The sequence below is a fragment of the Rhamphochromis longiceps genome, linkage group LG17, assembly GCF_057381845.1.
Source record: "Rhamphochromis longiceps isolate RC_006_pf linkage group LG17, R_longiceps_female_GT1.1, whole genome shotgun sequence".
Taxonomy (NCBI): Eukaryota; Metazoa; Chordata; class Actinopteri; order Cichliformes; family Cichlidae; genus Rhamphochromis; species Rhamphochromis longiceps.
In genome coordinates this window covers 1,725,984-1,745,286 of record NC_140573.1, presented here as the reverse complement: position 1 = coordinate 1,745,286, position 19,303 = coordinate 1,725,984, and the positions used below count along the sequence as shown (strand labels likewise).

Here is a 19,303-nt window from a genome sequence, read left to right as displayed (position 1 = left end):
TTGTGGTGCATTGACACTATTGAAACTTTTCAAAAGCAGTCTAATGTTAGAAGAGCTTTTAGGTAAACTGTTTCTGTTGTTATTATTATTATTCTTATCATCATTATTATATATTTTATTAATTATATTTTATTATGATGTTGATTTGGGTGACAATTATTTGACAAATATTATATATTAATTTTCTAAACATATTAACCATCCCTATGCTTAAAAAACCTCTTAAAAATAATTTTTTTCTTTTAAACGTGTGTATTGTTTGACTTTTAAAATGTTTGTATCAGGTGTAAAATTACTTTTTAAATAAAGTTTTTAATGTGAGCAGCTCCTATTTGCTCGTTTAAAAAGAGGGAGGAGCAGATTGCACCGCCTAGCGTCTAGTCTTCGCGGTCTTTCGTCAGTTGCGGCCTTTTCTCTCCCTGGTGTTTGAGAACGTGGAGGACAAAAGGATACCAAAGAATCGAAAACTATGACAAAGCTAAATACTGAAAGTTTGATAATTTTTCATCAATGATTATTTTAGTAACTTTCTATAGTTGCCCTAAACGGTATAAATGGTAAATGGCCTGTATTTGTATAGCGCTTTTACTTGTCCTTAATGGGGAGAAGCATAACATCTTTAGCTAGCAGGTAGAACTGGGTTAATTTACTGTCATTGTCTTTGGCAAAAATAATTAAAAGTTAATTACTAAACTCTTACTGCCTATATTCTACTCAATAAAGTTCATCTTTTCTTATTCTGTTTTCATTCCTCCATTCTCTCTCTACAGTTTTTGAATTTACATACTGTAACGTACACGGCAGTTTTTTTCTGTACTTCTGCAACCTTTTCTTAGGTTTTCCTATAAGGTATTTGTAATTAATTAACATGAAATTTCCCCTTGTGGGACTAATAAAGGTACCTTATCTTTAAAAAAATTATTCTTTATTTGGCTTTACTGGATTCCCACTCAGGTAACTCGGCCATTATGCACTACCCAGTAAACAAAATGGCTGAACAGTATCTTAAATGTTTGAACATGAGCTAGTCATGCCATGTCACGTAATATTCATGTGCAGTGTAACAAGCTCACCTTATAGGGGTGTAAAGCATGAGGCGTATGAGGTGATTGTTTAAATTACAGCAGTAGATGCCTGCAGCTGAAACGGTTTTCTGATCTGAACCTGACCCTACTGGTCACGTTTACGGTAATGTTACCAGATATGCCTTGTACTATAGGAAAACGGTGGTGGATCAGTGTGCAAAAAGCCCCCAAAAGAAACACACAGCTTCTTTAGCTCAAACACTGTCTGATCTCTCTCTTAGATACTGTGCTGTTCCATCTAGTTATTGGTTACTGAGAAATGTTTGGTTATTAATTTCTTAAGACAGTGCAGCTGTTCAGTGAGTAGGAAAATGCAAAACATGTTACTATAGCTGAATGCTGTGTAAAATACTAGTAATAAATCGAACTCCCATTTATGGCTTTTACTACTGTGGGGCTAAATAAAAAATTACAGACATAATGAAATCTGCTACAATTACAAAGCTTAAGTTTCAAACAATTGTTATTTATTAAGCATTTGTTTTGCTCTTTTTAAAATTCTTTTTGCTAATAATGGACTCAATTTTATTATCAAGTTCAAAGACCTATTAAACTTTTAAATCATTAAATCCAGGAAATTAAATGCTCGTAAATGTACGAGACCCTCTTTATTTCGTGCTAACAATGAAGGTTTCATAGAAGATTCCATAGGAACTGCTTGGGGTCATTTTCGACCCCACTTGTGGAAGAGTGGGGTAGTGATACAAAAACTGCTTTTTTTTTTAATTAATGAAAAAATAAATAAAAATAGAAATGGCTTCATGTTACAAACATATTTTATGAGGAGTACCTGGAATATGAATATATTACAACTTTTCATTTTAAAGATTTTGAAGAAAAACAACCCGTGGGGTCATTTATGACTCCACGTGTGCATCTAAGGGTTAAAAGGAAAAAGCTGAAAATTTAAATAGTTAAAAGTTGAAATGTAAATAGTTGGTTTTTGTATTATATGATTTATTTATTAGATTTTATGTGGAGTGAATAAATAAAAGTTTATTTATGGTGCCTGCTAGAGACAAAGCACGTAAAAATTCCAAAACACGTAAAAACTCCATAGCACGTACAAAGGCTGTGTAATTTTTAAAAGTTTACGCACTTTGGAGTGCAGTTACGTAAAGTCACAGTTGTTGTACAAAATAAATGTGAAAAATGTTGTTTTGTGTACCCTCGTGATTTTTGAAATGGTTTTATTTACAAACTTGTTTTTGTTTGCGGTCAGCTTTAATATATTTGGTGTCGTATTGGCCGTCTGATAAATCGATTTTGTGACTGTTTTGCTACATTGGGCCCACCCAGTGCCAGAAATTAGCCAATTCAAACTAGAAGTTTATTGAAACCGATGATGTTATATTAAAGTCTGTATTTCAGGTGTTGGTATAACTACACTATAATCTTATATACACATATATTGCTTTTTGTGCTGAGTAAAGGGTTGAAGTTAATTAAGATAAGATAAGATAACCTTTATTAGTCCCACACGTGGGAAATTTGTTTTGTCACAGCAGGAAGTGGACAGTGCAAAAGTTATGACGCAAAAATTAGAATACAATAAGAATAAATACAGTACACAGCTGTACAGAATAGAATAAAATAATATACTATATACAGTAGAATAAAATAGAATAAAAATATACAATAAGATAAAAATAGAATACGAATGCTATATACAACTGAGTAAAAATACAACGATGCCAGAAAAGATTATTGCACTTAGTGTTATTGCACATGTGTGGATGTGTGTGTTTGTTCAGTTAAAGTCTTTGTTGTGGAGTCTGACAGCAGTGGGGAGGAAAGACCTGCGAAATCTCTCCGTCCCACACCGTGGGTGCCGCAGTCTCCCACTGAAGGAGCTGCTCAGTGCTGTCACAGTCTGCTGCATGGGGTGGGAGACGTTGTCCAACAGGGATGACAGCTTAGCCGCCGTTCTCCTGTCACTCACCACCTCCACTGGGTCCAGAGGGCATCCTAGAACAGAGCTGGCCCTACGGATCACCCTGTTCAGTCTCTTCCTGTCCCCAGCAGAGATGCTGCCGCCCCAGCAGACCACACCATAAAAGATAGCAGAAGCCACCACAGAGTCATAGAAGGTCTTCAGGAGTGGGCCCTCCACCCCAAACGACCTGAGTCTCCGCAGCAGGTACAGCCTGCTCTAAGGGTTTGCCCATATGGAAAAGAAATAGTAAAAACATATATGATTTACTCTTGAAAGTGGCCACTTTCATGAGTAAATCATATATAAATCATATAAGGCTTACATGATTTACTCATGAAAGTGGCCACTTTCTCATTACTTTCATATATTTTTTTAGTAAGTGTACAAAACATACAAGTTTCATTATATAATTTTTCAAGGGATCTTATATGTGTTTTCACTCTTGTATGCTTTTCATACAAGTTTCATACAAGACAGATAAAAACTTTATAAGATTTATATATATCTTTTCCATATGGGTGAAGCTACAGTCGGCGCGAGTCCGACTGATCAATGGAGCAAAGTTCAAGCTGGAAGGATTGCTTATATATATACAATTTAACACATATTTTACATGATTGTTTAAGAAAGGAAATAAAGGCCGTGTGCCCTGTGCTATGGATGTTTGCCTGGTAACAAATGTGGATGATGATAATAATGATAATAATCATGACCCCACAGAGCGGGACATTCTCTTCAGCCAAAAATCTTAGAGGCCAACCAGAAAGCAGCTGTAGAGAACAATGAACCCTCCGACATTTGTGAGTTCTTCGTTCCTTTCCCTGAGTTGTCTGATCTCTTCACAGAGTCGTCTGCTCTCTTGCCTGAGTTCTTCGTTCTGTTGCCTGAGTCGTGTGATCACTTGCCCAAGTTCCATGTATTCTCGATTGACTTGTGCGTTGTCTCGATTGCCTGTGATGTCTGTTTTCTTCCCTGAGGCGTGTGTTAAATGCAGCGATGTCTAAGTTTTGACTAACAACAATATGTAGAATTTCAACTGCCGTACGCTGCACTGGGTCTGACTGAGTGAGTTCTCTTGATGTAGTTGTATGATTTCTTGCCTGAGTTGTATGATTTCTTCACTGGGTTGTATGGGCTCTTGCCTGGGTTGTGTATTCTCTCGCTGGAGTTGTGTGTTTTCATGCATGAGTTTTTTGTTTTCTTTCCTGAGTTTTGCGTTATATTCAAGGAGTTCTCTGTGTAGTCTCCTAAGTACTATGTAGAGATTCAACTGTTGGCTGCACTGGGTCTGACTGATCTCTGCTTCCAGATGGATTATTCGACGTTCCCTGTGACATTTCTTTGGAGGTTTAAAGCTCAAAAAAGTTAAATTTCTGAATGATTTAAATGCAAAGGTCAGCTTTGTCTTTCATAGTGTGTACCTTGAAGGCCCTGAGTACTTTCTCCCACACTGGAAACACTGGGATGATAACATTATTTGAACATTACCTAATAAGACTGATTCAGGACATAAATAACTACAACTTGAATCTCTGACCCAGAGTTCAAGCTCACTGCTGTAATATATCCTGTAATATATATATATATATATCATAATAATCTGACAATAACTTTAATATTGGCCATATTATATTTACATTGCCACAGTGAGATGACTTCAGTCTCATGAACAACGTTAGCTAATTGTTATTTACTAACTAATCTTAAATGACTGTTCAGCACAGAAATGAAGCCCAACAATCATGTTTACAGTCCTTTGGTCTCAGATGAACAAAATATGTTCTCCTTCATTTCTGTCACACAAAGCTGTATGACACGTTTCTCGCGGTTAGTATCATGGTTGCTAGGCAACCTGAACAGCGCGACGAAGGCTAGACCGTCCCATTTCACAAGCCTCTCACTTTCGCACTTCTCGTACTTATAGTACGCGCCGTACGTAGTACGCGTGCGGTCGCTGGATTGGGACACAGCCTGGGCCTGCCAGAGTCAGAAATGAGGATAAAACAGGAAGTTTGACAGCAGTGAGTTCCTGCAGCGACCTCTCGTTTCTCTCCTCAGTGCTGCATGTTCATGAGCTTTAAATATGTCATGTCCAAAATGAGCAAATTTTTCGACATGACCATAATATGTGTGAATGGGTTCCTAAGTGAGGACCACAATTTCGCCAACAAGTGTCAGGAGTTGTTGGGTTCGATTTAGCAATTATCTCGGGGGTTCTAAAATATCCTCCTGAGACCCAGGGAAAAAAAAGTATTTTGATTTTGATTTTTTTTAATATAAATCAAGTATTGGCTTGGTAAAAAACACATTGCAAAAACAATTTTGTTTTTAACAGATTTTATTTAAATTTTACAACATGTGCACTGCAGTGCACAAGGGGAGTTCATTGATCACGAATGTGAAACTAACAAAATTCAAGAGCTGATTAAAAAAATTAAATGCTGCACTGAAATCTTTGTAAGCAGGATTTTAAAACATATTTACATAAAAACTAGAGATGGACCGATCCGATATTACGTATCGGTATCAGTCCGATACTGACCTAAATTACTGGATCGGATATCGGAGAAAAATAAAAAATGTAATCCGATCCATTAAATATCACGAAAGCACCTCACAAAACTTGCAACATGCCGTAACTCACCTCAGAACGCTAGCAGTCGGAGCAGTATGCATCACGTGATAGAGCGGCTGTGGCATGGGGACCTGTCGGTGGTCTGGATAGCATGTGGAGCTTCGCTAGCAACCTGGCATTTCATCACCGACAAAGTTATCCCCGAGAGAAGTAAAGCAAGTGTGTAAGTCCATCTCTGAATGTTTGTAAAGCATTCCTGCGTTAAGCTTAACAACTGATATATGGAGTGACTGCCTCTTCTTGCTGCTTCTTCAATCATGAAACTGATCAATGATCAGCTGATCGGCTTTTCTGTCGCGAGTCTGTCTCTCTTGTTTGTTTTTGGCCCACTTTGCACCAGAAAGAGGAAACCAGCGGCTGAACAACAGCAGCACGTTTAAGCTTGATCAGCTGTTGTTAGAATTTATTTAATGTTACTTTCTACTGGAGGATCTTTTTCTACTGCTGATGTAACTGTGCAGGGGCGGATCTAGCAAAGTTTAGCCAGGGGGGCCGATAGGGCATGAACAGGGAAAAGGGGGCACAAAGACATACTTTTCTTTCTTATTCTCATTTAAAATGTTGAGCTTTTAATAAATAATTATCTGACAGCCAAAGTTTTAATTTGATGTAAAATGAATAGAAGTCCATTACTGTATATAGTGACTATTAAGTCTAATATACCCTAGTAAGCTATAGTACTTTTTCCTTTGGGAAGGTACCATCTGTGCAGTCTGCAATTTTGTTGAAGAAAGATGTTGAATCTATTTAATATTTTAATATATTGAAAAATAATTTATTTCTGTGCATTTTTTTTCACACTGCATCAAATTAAGGTTGATTACGTCGATTAAGCATCATGAGGTGGAGCGTGAGGGGTGGTTCCCTATTTTTTATTTATTTATTTTTGTTGTTGCTAGGAGTTGGAACCCTATTAGTTAGGTTGCTTAATATTTACGCTAAGTACTCTTTAAAATACCAGAATAGGGAGGATGGTGCAGGTTTAAGTTTATTAGATTGATCAGTATTGCTGAACTATGAAATTTTTTTTTTGCAAACAGGTATAACAGAATAGCTTTAGTGTAGTTGTTGTTTTAAACTTGAGTATGAACTTATACAAAATGCAGCAAGATATTTAAAAAAACAGTTTTGTTGATTAAAACACACTATATCGGATTCATATCGGTATCGGCAGATATCCAAATTTATGATATCAGTATCGGACATAAAAAAGTGGTATCGTGCCATCTCTAATAAAAACATCACAAAACAGTAGATCATGGGTCAACTTAGAAGTCACTGACATTTCACTGGCTGTAGGCCATTCGTCTAGGAAAAACTGATTGCACTGGGTTTTTTTTAATTTATTTCACAAACGTCCATTCATTTATGATATCTAAGAAAGCACTACGATTTTTTGGATACACAGAGGAACATTTGGCACTTCACACATCTCACATATGTTTTACTGTTGCACCCAAGCATTCTGCACCTGAAAGGCCTTGGGCTGTTAACCATTTCAGGCAAGTGGAGTGCACCATATTTTCTTACACTCTCATCTGGTTGGGGCTTCCTTTTCTTGATTTCTGGAGAGAACTCTTCCTCACTGGTATTATTTAGGTCTTGTTCCCATGTTTGTCCCTTGTTTATCAGTTCTTCAGCCAAGAGGAGCTTGAACTCCAGGTACTGTGTATTCTTTTCAGCTTGTTGCATGGCCTCGCTGTCTTGTCGATAATGAAACCATCAGTTGGTGATGGCTAGATCAATGAAATGAAGTATGGTGCGAACAGTCCACTTCTTGGTCCGGCTAGATATTCTGGAGAAGCTGAGCATGCCATCACATAGGTCATCCCCTCCCATGTTGATATTATATTCTGCAACCACTGCAGGTCTTGGGACTTGGATTTGTCTCTGTTCTTTCTTTGACCATCTGGAACAGGTATCCTGGGGCTCAATTCCATGAGCAGTTGATGCCATGACAACAGGCTTGTTGTCCATCCACTTGGTGACTGCTATTTCATCAGGTCTCCGTACAATCATTTCTGACGAACCTCTTGGTTTTGAGCTCAGGATGTTGTCAGCCGTGAAGTGGCACTCTTTTGGGATTCGATTCTTTTGAATTGTTCCTGTACCTAGAAGGCCCCTTTCTTTAAGAGCATCCAGAAGACTGATGGTGGTAAAATACCGGTCAAAGTAGACTAGTGATTCTCTAGGAAGTGTCTCTGTTAAACGCAGGACTGCATTTCCACTTATTCCCATCTGTTGGACTTGAGTGAAGGTGTTCTTTCCCATGTAGGTTTCAAAATCAAGCACTAAACCACCTGGACTTGCAAGAACAAACACTTTTAATCCTGTTGGATTTGGCTTCCCAGGTACAAACTGACGAACTGGACAACGGCCAGTGAATGGAACGATCTGTTCATCAATACAGACCTTGGTTGGCCTGGGCAGATTGAGGCAACCTTGGAGGACCCTCTTTAGAACTGGTCTGACTTTCCACAGGGGATCCTTTTTCTTTTCGCTTTCTGGCACACTGAGATCGTCAACCACTTTCAGCGAGGACCTGATCTTGTAGAAACGATCACGTGTCATGGAATCAGCTATAATTGCGACTCTTGTTTTGGCAGCCCAGTACATTCTAATTCTCGGATATCCAAGGCATGCCATGTACACAGAGATTCCTAAAAAGGTATTGATCTCCTCTGGTGTTGTGTTTAAATTACACCCTGAATCCCGTACCATACGCTGGTTGGTGAAGAAGGACAAGTCCTGAATTAGTTTTTTTATCAACATACTGCTGGAAATACCGCTGTGGGCTCCAATCATTACGTGTCATTAGTGTGCCATCATCTCGAATTCTGCATTCTTTCAACACAGGCATGAACCTAAGATAAAGAAAATTACTTAGCAAAACAAAAGTCAGAAAAATTATTTATACTCAAATATCCGATATAGTTCACTTAAAACACTTTTACACTATCTTTACAAGTTAAATTAATTTACTGTAAAACATTTCTGTATGTTACTGGTACTTTTGTACTCAAAATCAAAAATTCCAGATTCTCCTACATGTTGGTTTTGGACCAGATAGGACGACGGCAGATTTCAGCTGGCCCTGTGTCTTTCTCCATTACATCTGGCCCTGCATCTTGGTCATCTTCGTCTGGTCCCTCATCTGGGTTCTCACCCTCTCCTGTCTGGCTCACATGACTCTCATCTTCTGAAAGATCTATGTCTGAATCTCCCTCAATGATTCTGTTAAGAATTCTCTCTGCCTCTGTCAAAGAGCTGTCTACTAGAAAAATGTGAAATAAAAATAAGTACAAAGTCCTGACGTGCACTGGAGTACACATTAATAAATTAGTCATTTGCTCTGTGAAATTAAATAAGCTTAGTTCTGAAAACTTCCTCAAATTACTTACTAGATGTTTATTTTTGAAAATTTATCAAAATATGAGGTGCAAAAACACTTTAAATGTAAATATCATGCTTACCTTTCCTTCTTCCATAAAATGTGCTTGTAGGGATGCCAGCGATTTTGAAAAGGAGGGAAAAGGATAGTTGGCAAGGCCACACCCCCACACATGTGACATCATTTTAAAGGTACACTTGTCCTCTCTAAGAAACAACAGGACTTAGCAGAGTGGCATGTAGAGTATGAGAGATACAAGCAAAAACTAAATGTGTACTACAGTGCACAAAAATGAACTGCTGGGTCTCAGGAGGATATCTTATGACCACCTTCCATTTAAATTCTCTCCACAGCCCAGAATCAGCCAGAATAAGTCATCTTAAATTGCCCTCAATTTTCTTCGTTAATTAAACTATTAATCTCACTATGATCGGAAAGCAAATTGGCTGTTTGTGCTTTTTTGTGTTGTTGCTCTAGGTGCCTTATTTTGGCCTCCAATTCACACCGCCTGGCCTCCCTTTTTTTCCTGGCACTTGCAAATGATATTATGCAACCTCTCATATGCTACAATGACTGTAGCATATGTTTATGTTTTATGCCTTAGCGCAATCCCAGAGAGTTAAGGGCGATATGTTGAGTTATATTCAATTCTAAGTATTTAATTTGGTGTGTATGAACTCACAAAACTGGCTATCATTTAGGAATGAGGCATTTAATCGCCAAAGTTTTCATTTTGGTGTCAATCCTAAGTCCTATGAGAGTGACTTGGTTAAATTTCAATATTGTTAATTCTATGTTCTTCTGTTTTGGAGGTAAAAAAGAAATCTATCCTATAGATCCATCCTATAGGAACCGTGCTTCTGTAAGAACCTGTGCATTTGCTAGTTTTTAGTGTCGTTTTAAATATTTTGTATATGTTTGCATGTTACTTGTTTGTTTGTTTTTTGTTGGTATATTTATGTTAATTTGAATTTCTTTTATCTGTAAGCCAATTTCCCCACAGGGAGAAATAAATCTGTCTTTCTAAAAGACATTTTGTGAAAGTTTTACCATTGATAGTCTCCTTCTAGACAAATAAACCAGTCTCGAGACTTAAATATTGTCTTGAGCACTGTTAGTGACAACATATATAAATGGCAAAATAAAATAAAAATGCTTCATGAATATCTCATAATTGTATATATTTGTGCATTTGAGCTGAGCATTGAGCGGGGACTTTTCACCATCGATCGATTATGATCAATGACAGTGAACCTGAGCACCTCCCCTACCTTTGGTGTGCGCTCACGCAGCTTGTAGAAAAAGTTTAGTGTGGAAGAAGTTGTAGAATAAAAAGGGGATGTTTTTTCCTCTTCTAGTTTCATTATTTTAATGTGGCACTATTAGTTCATTAGAATCATATAACCAGCTTTGCATTAAATATATACTGAAGTTTTTGATCTTACATTAGCTTTTGTATTACAGTGATTGTTATAACTCTAGTTTGATTTTTTACTTACAGGTACCAGAATAATATGATCTTTCATTGCAGATGTGACCATGATCAACTTATACATATTGCAGTTTGTTGCTTATTATAGAGTTGTGCTCAAGTTAATTAAGGGTTAAAAGCTACAATCAGCGTGAATGTCTGACTGATCTATGGAGGGGAAAGGCTTCGAGCATAGAGGGCCGCACGCGCCTACATACCACTGATATCATATTATTCTTTGTGGTCTTTTATTCAATTATGTTTTTTGCTAAGTTTAAAGTGGTAGTTAATTAAACAACATTGATTAAAATATTAAATACCTGAGTCAGTTTCCGGGTTTTTTAGAGAATCAGTGAAAAGCATAAATCATCACTTTCATGTTTAATAATTAATGATTGAAATGAACTGAACAGCGTTTAGAAGATTTGTTAATTTGTTTGTCTTTTGTTAAAAAGAGTGGTTTCAATAATTTCAGACACACCTTGCAATTGTGCTTATGATGAGTTGGCACTTGGTCTTTTGAAGGTCATAAGCTTCGTTTGCCGTGATGGTCCGGACTGATATATTGCAGGTTTTGACTTTGAGTGCAGAGGGCTAAATGCAAACATGCTTACAAAGCACTTATACGATGTTATTCTTGGTGATCTTGTGCTCAGTTATTTTTTGTTATGTTTTAAGTAGTGGTAGCTGACCAAGCATTATTCATTTAGTATTATACACTTGTTTTAGAGCAATACACACTGATCGTCTTAATCAATGTGGAAGTCCTTGTAGCTGCAATGTTGTGTCTCTGCAGGGGACGGATGGCTCCAGGAGACGGGGGGCAGTTAGCGTCTGCCCTCGGGAAGGAGACAATGTTATTTTTCTGTGTTAAATAAAACTGTCAACATTGATTGTATAACACCTGTCATTACGCATGAAGGGGCATTCTAATACCCTGATTTTTACAAAACTATGGAGATGTGTTTTTTGTGATGAGATCTGAGGCTGTCTGCATACGGTGTCCATCTCCCACGTGTGTGACCATTAAAATCATCGTTTGACTTGACCCGGCCGGACCAGTGTTGTTATTGTGGTGTTTCTCTTGTCTCCATCCCCAATATTTTGAACCATAACAAAGTGGAGAAGGTGGAGCTGAAAAGCTGACATAAAACAATTAAAACTAAAAATGGGTGCAGCAAAATGTGTCGATTTAACCGCCATGTTAGCTGTCAGTGCTGCTGCACCAGCAGCAAGCGGTAACAACTAGTGACAACCAGTGAGAACCAGCAACAACCGGTAACCAAGCCTCACAGTCAAATATTGTTTGAAACAGATACTTGGATTTCAAATAATTTAGAACTGATACTACCTTTTATGTGATGCTCCTCTTCTATCCAAATCACCTGAAAGGCAACAAAAAAGATTCTCTATCCCTGGTGATTGCTGCAACCAGCAGCACAGCAGTGAAAAAAAAGCAGTGATCATTTGTATGTAAACAACACATGAGTTATTGGATGTGATCGCTACAGGTTATCACATCCAATACGGCAACAGCTCTTGAGCAATGTGCGCATGACATGACAAAGGTTAATAAGAGGCCTAACATTGTAGAGGGAAGCCAAAGTGTTTGAGGAGAACTCGGAAAGACACAGGCCATCACCATGGACTCAACCAAAAAGGATGAATGCATGTTGTGTGCATGCTGCATACCTATGTGTTCAAAGTAAAACGTGTGTACTGAACAGAGCATTTGCCATCCAGAAGCATTTATTGTATTTGTAATCATGCTTTTTTTTTTTTTTTTTTTTTTTTTTCTAAATGACATCAGAAACAGCAGTATGCGACATTACGTGATGGCAGAGCTTCAGTTCATCCTTTGTCATTTTTTTTTTTTTTTTTTTTTTTAATAAATAGGACAGGGGGAATGAATGAGAGAGAGAGGGGGAGAGAAAGAAAGAAAACCAAAGGGGAGAAGAGACGGTGAGAAGGGGGGGGGAAGAGAGAGAAAAAAAAACAAAAAACTCCTGGGTCACCTGTATGGAGAAAAAAAACAAAAAAAAAAAACAAACAAACAAAAACAAACAGAGGAGACAGCAAACAACAAAGAGCAACATAATAATAGAGAAAACAAAGCACCATCACAATAAACTAGCTAGTCATAGATAGCAGTATTTACTAAGTAATAAACGATATTGTGCAGCACGCAAGATAGACAGCGCACAGTGTGCTTTGAGGCAGCAGCCAAGAAAGCTTTAGTCCGCGTCTGTGAATACCCATGTGTGCATACCTGTGTGGATCAGCATGCTTGCATTCCAAAGGTTTCTCCATGTAATGATCTGCTAGGGAGTGTGGGGGGGGCCACAGCCCCGTCCTCCAGGGTGTGAAGCGGGTATGGAGGAGATCAAAACTCCAGACATCCAGAGGCCCCCAGAACACAAGAGACCATGGAAGACCAACAGAGGGGCAGCCGCGCCACTGTCCCAGTAAGAGCTGAGGAGAGTCCCAGATGAGGGCTCGCCCAGCAGCCGCGGAGCAGAAGTCAGGGGGAGTTGCAGTGACGCGCCCGTGAGCTCCGCCGGCCCCCAGCTGCGCCTGAGTGACCGAGCCCTAGGCCGAGAGGCCGGGGGCACCCCACCTCCAAAGGGGCCCGAGCGAGCCCCAGGCCCCAGGCCCCGACAAGCGGCCGCCAAGGAGTGAGCCGGTGTGCACCCGGACGCCCACCCCCAGTAATCATGCTTTTGTATCATATTTTATGAAGAAGACTAGTCAGTTGGCAATATGGCGCCACCTGTTGTCATCTTCTCTCTGCTCTGATTCCCAAATGTGGTCAAACATTAATATATAGTTTTTTATACACAAGTACTTGGAGAAACAAAGGTTTCTGGGGCAATGTGCTCATTTAAAGGCACATATAGGGCTAAGGGCTCAGTTCAAACACAGTGGGTTGTGGGGATTAATCCAGCTCCGACAAGTCTCAGGCGGATCTTACCGCTAGCAGCCCAGGAATAAAGCCCCCGAAGATCTGCCTCTTTCCGAAGACGACGGAGCAGGACAACAAAGCCGGCTCTCTTCCCCCGCTTCCTCCGACGAGGCCTCTGAAGCAAAATTGAGCTGACCGGCAAGAGTGGAGGTGAACCGGGTGCTGCGTCGCGCTCAAGCGGCGGTGGGAAAACAACGTCGTATCGTTGACTCTGAAAGTTATCCATAGCAGATTTGATCGGCAGTAACGCATGGCGATCATAAATCCGAAGGGAGATGACATCGGACAAAGCTGTAGCAAGAACACTTGCATAACATATGAAGTAAACAAACACACGGACGGAGGCAGCGGCACAGCCAAACACAGGCGCCATCTTGCTTCTTGGGACAACAACAGTAATGAAAAAAATCACACAAAATATGACTCTTTTTTTTTTTTAATAGTTTTTAACTTAAAATGGCACCAAATAGTATACCCCCAAAGCAAACCTTTCGGTATGCCAACATTTCTTCAGCTATTTTCAGGGCAGGGTCGGATGATGATGAGCTACAATAAAATGCATCATGGCCTCAATTCAATTCAATTTTGTTTATATAGCGCCAAATCACAACAAAAGTCGCCTCAAGGCGCTTCATAGATACAGAGAAAAACCCAACAATCATATGACCCCCTTTGAGCAAGCACTTTGGCGACAGTGGGAAGGAAAAACTCCCTTTTAACAGGAAGAAACCTCCGGCAGAACCAGGCTCAGGGAGGGGCGGCCATCTGCTGCGACCGGTTGGGGTGAGAGAAGGAAGACAGGATAAAAGACATGCTGTGGAAGAGAGACAGAGGTTAATAACAGATATACACTACATTTTCATCAATGACATTTTTCATAAAGCAAGCCTACAAAAGCCTATATGTCATGGTCCTGGGTCATTTTGACCCAGTGTTCTTAGTTTTCCTGTAGTTTTGTATTTTGTTCCTTATGTCCATTGGATTGGTTGGTTTGGTATTTGGATTCCCCCTGTGTCCATGTTTTTATTGTGGTGTTTGTTCTGGTACCGTGTTCCCATCCTTTGTGTTCTGTGTTCTCCTCATCCCCCCATATTCATCCTTCTTTGCCTCTCTCTCTCTGTGCTCATCTCTGTGTACTGTGTTGTGTTTAAGGTCCACATCTTGGTGTCAGTATTTTCAGTTTCGTGTCCTCCCTGCTCGCTAATTGTCTTCAGCTGTGTTCCCCGTGTGTTCCCACTTCTCTCATTACCTTCTGTGTATTTATGTCAGAGTGTCCCTTTGTTCTGTGTTGCGTCGTCCCTCTAGGTTGTGTGCATTTACCGTGTCTTCCCAGCGCCTCAGCTTTAGTTGCTCCCAGGTTAGTTATTGTATGGCTTCTTATGTTCCTGTTAATAAAGACCTGCCTTTGAGTTCATCCCCGTGTGTCTAGAGCTGTGCATTTGGGTCCTCTCTTGCCTTCACACAGCCGCCGCTTGACACTATATTTAGATGAAGGTCAGATGGAGGTCTCAGACTGCTTGCTGCTGGATTGGAAAAGAAAACACCAAAAAAGAGCCACGTGACAGCAACTGCAACATTGCTACTAAATTTGAAAAGTGACTTGTTGATGACTTGTGATGTGTTGGAGCTTTTGCTCCATAACCTTTTAGTTCATGGTGCGCAGAAATCATTTGAGCCACATGTGATTCCGAAGATCCTCCAGGGTGAAGCGGTCCTTGTAGTGCTTCCTCAGACACCCCGTCAAAAAATCCCTGCATTCTTTACAGAAATGAAATACTCTTGTTAAAGTTATCCACAAAGTTATTTCACCTTTCTTATATCAACAGCCCTTTTGGCAGAAATCTTACTGTTTGAAATGTCAGCTAAAATCGGTGGGTTTTGGTTGATGATCTTGTAGTCGCAGTCAAATGGTAACTTCTTGTGTAACAGCTGGTACATCACAACACCCAGCTGCCAGGCTGTAGTATATTCTGCAGAGCAGAAGCCGTACATGAACCACTCTGGACTATTGTAGATCCTGGTTCCTAAAACACAAAGATAAGAAGAATTAATGGGGAGGGAACATGATGTGGAGACAGTTCATGACAGCACAACGCTGTGGCTGAAAACATACCTGCGTTCCTCCTGAACCTTTGTCCCGGAGTAAACGTGACTCCACAGCCAAAATCGATGTATCGCACTCGGGGTTCCTCCGAAGATGTTTCAATTAGAATGTTGTGTGGTTTAATATCTCGGTGGAAAACCCCCTTGTTATCCATCGTAATGGCTGCGTCAACTAGTTGTTTCATTATGACCTAAAAGAAAGGAAGCCATATTTGGAGCACAGGACATTCTCTATGAAAAACTGCTGTAAGCTCCAAATGCTCGTCACTTACCTTAACATGTGTCTCTGACAGAGGTTTATCTGTAGTTTTGAGGTAATTGTCTAAGTCCATGCAATTTTCTGGTTTCTCAAAAACCATAACAAGCTCATCTTCCAGATCAAACCAGTCAAGTAGAAGTGGGGTTATACTGCTTTCCGTATCATGTGGTCCAGCCCCAACTTGTATCAGTAGCGCCACCTCCAGGGGAACATCAGTACTTTTCCCATTCCAATCCTTCAGAAGGAAAGTTACTTCAGGTCAGTATTCAGAATTTCAACAAAAGTAGCTATCAGCGTACAGACAGTTTTGAAATAGTCACAAAATGACCTGATCTTTAAAAAGCATTCTTTCCACTGAAACATGTCAGTTTAAACAATAAGGTGACCCACTGTTCATAGAATTCGACCATATTTCCTGACGATTTCACACACAACTGTGAGACCAGTCTGGTTCATGCACGGAGGAAATACGTGCCTTATGCTTGATGCCTGAGAAGGCCTGAAATAATATAAATACTAGGGCTGCCACAAACGATCATTTTGATAGTCGACTAGTCACCGATTATTTTTGCGATTAGTCGACTAATCAGATCATCCATTGGACGTAAAACTACAGCTTATTGCACCAGCAGCATCTGCTCTTATATAACTATCATTAGCTTACAGCTTTAAGTGTTTAAGGTCTGTGCTAACTAAAAATAAAGACAAGATGATAGTTTATTAAATTTTAATGAAATTTGCAGATTGTTTCGGTGAAGTTTAATAAACTCCTTGCTATCTAAAATATAACAGGACACTGGAGTATATTCTGGAGCATCTCACACTTCTGATAATCAGTTGTCTGCTTGATGTTTATTCAGCTGTGTAAAAACTATAACTTTAATCTCAGACAAACTGATTTACTCAGGAACAAATAAAATACTAAAAAAAAAGCCAAACAATAACATTTTAAGTTATCTAAGTGACTCATATATATTTAACCTGAGTAGCGAAAGACGGCGGTGGGTTTGAAAAAGATTTGCGGGGAGTCCGGTGTTCTCACGGCGCTAGTGAGCCTAGCCCCCGGCTCGCTAACGAGCTAGTGGGTAACAGATGTCTCCGAAAACGTCGGAGCGCTTTTGAAAATATGTGGTGTCCTGATAAACTGAGCAGATATTTGAGGTTTACACAGCTACATTCTCGCCTGAAAATATGTTAAACGTTTATTTTGTGACCCAGAAAGAATAATAAGAGTAACATTAAAACTAACTAGCTGCCGCCATTGTTGGAAACTGCGCTGGGCCGCGCTATGAATTCTGGGACACAGCTGCTTCTTCTTCTTCTTCGGGGTTTAACGGTAGCTGACATCCTTGTACATGCAATGCTGCCATCTTCTGTTTCAGTCCGTTATTACACTCTTAAATCCTGCCACTTACTCCTGCGTCTTTTGTGATCTTACAAAGCTTCAAACGACGCGTCGACTATTAAATCAGTCGTCGACGATTTTGATGGTCGACGTAATCGTGACTAGTCGACAAATCGTGGCAGCCCTAATAAATACCTGCTGGAATAAGAAAAGACGCTTACCATTGTTGTGCGCGCAAGTCTGCGCTGTTGAACATGTTTGATTGCCACCTGCATTAAAGACATTTTCTGGGTTAGAGAAGTACAAACAGGAATAAACTGAAGATCTGTGAAATGCAAATGTAAGAAGCCATACTGGAAAACTGTCTTTTATGCGTATTCCAGAAAACACGGTGGCAAAGCCTCCATGACCCAGCACCTCCAGCTCTTGATATTTTTCCAGGAAGTCTTCTGCAGACACACAGGAAAAACATACAGGTTATGACTTGTTACACAGAAAACAGCTGGCACAGTCCTATAGAGCTTTGTTATAACATTTCTATTAATTGGTAAATAGCAGCTACATTTTAGCAGATTAGTAGGTAGGTAACGTCATTACTGCCCAGAGTGTCTCTTATTGTCGATTGGTCCCACAGGAATCAAACCCAATCTCAAACCCCAGGACAAATTCTAAAGGATCTTGTGATCCAGCTCAGAAATATTGCCATTATCTTACCTTTTCTGTCAGTGCCGGATATCCTCGGTGAGTCACATGTTTCAGAGGGTTCCTGGGTGGGACTCTCCTCTGGGCTTGTTGTCCTGCTTTTTTTGCTGGATGGTCCCTCAGATTCGTCACTAGTGCTCTTCCGTTTGTTGCTCCTCTTAATTATACTAGAGTCGCTTGAAGGCACTATGAGAAGGCCAACTAAAATGGAAAAAGTAGTTTGACTTTAAGCATTTTCAGTCCAACTCTGTGTCAACTGCTTTCTACTGACTTTCTAAGGTCTGGCAATCGTGCATTAAAGCAATAACTGCACACTGAAAATCAACACAAAGAAGGCTAAATGAACCAACTACAAAGTTAAAGACCGTTAAGTACACAGTTAAAGTCACAAAATAAACTACATAGCCAAGATAATGTCACAGCTAAAACAGGTCTTATCACTTACATTTCAAACTGGATTCCCCAGAAACAAAGTGGCTGGGACCCGGTTTTGGACCTCCACTGCTTTTGCTTTTTTTGGAGGATTTGTCCAGTCTTTCAGGTAAGTCCCTTCTCTTTCTTCCCTCTATTCTTCCATCTGGAGTCATCTTCACCAGTGTGGAGATGCAAGGCTCTGTTTGGTGTCCTGAAATCAACAAAAGATGATTTTGTTTAAGTCAAATTCAGTTGCCTCAAATAAAAACCCAGAAGCATGCATAATTACCATATGAATCCCATTTGACTTACCTAGAGGGTTATTCAGATCCACAGGACGTGGTGCAGTATAAGTTGGCCAAGACTTTGACATTGTGTGATTCATTTAGGTTAATTTAGTTTCAGGATTTCACTCTTCACTCTGCAAAGATGCAATGAGCTGTGTGTGAGAACTATGATCTTTAGTGTCTTATAACAATGTCTTATAACAACGAGGTGATGACATCACAAGATTTTGGAATTCTTGGTTTCCATAGCTACAGAACATCAGCCTGGGCTAGGCAGTAGTTTCTGGTGAAGGCAAAGTTCTGTAAAGATTTATTTAGGGGTGCAATATTGCAAAAACTGTAGCGCAGCTGCATAAATGCATGTTTATAGAGGGCTGCTTCAAGGTGGGAACTGTGCTTCTACAACAAAGGCCATAAAACTAGTTAGGAACAAGCAATGGATATTATAGATAATATTGTAGCTATTATACCAACAACAAGGACTCTCTTTGGGCAGCATTTACTTGTAAGGCAGTAGTGAAGGCTAATGGATAGCTTTGCAGGCTAAAAGCTAGCAGCACAGGTTAAGTCAAAATTCACTTGATTTCAGTTTTATTTACAGCACCAAATCACAAAAACAGTTGCCTAAAGGTGCTGGAATGTGTTGACTGATCTATAAATCGTATCTGTGCGCATTATTGTGACTAGTTACTCACTAAATGTATGAGCAGTAT

At 39.7% G+C, this 19,303-nt stretch overlaps 1 protein-coding gene across 1 annotated transcript; it reads right to left on the bottom strand.

Annotated features, from left to right (window-relative positions):
- Positions 1-14,953: 14,953 nt before the first annotated feature.
- On the bottom strand, positions 14,954-18,688 carry LOC146649039 (serine/threonine-protein kinase pim-2-like). The gene is made up of 9 exons (XM_085387893.1): positions 18,616-18,688; positions 18,335-18,514; positions 17,902-18,090; positions 17,542-17,636; positions 17,409-17,456; positions 15,856-16,077; positions 15,594-15,774; positions 15,328-15,504; positions 14,954-15,238 (listed from the first exon to the last, which is right to left on the bottom strand). Exons 1-9 carry the CDS (start codon positions 18,686-18,688, stop codon positions 15,147-15,149), a joined length of 1,257 nt encoding a protein of 418 aa, XP_085244019.1. The 3' UTR covers positions 14,954-15,146.
- Positions 18,689-19,303: the final 615 nt, after the last annotated feature.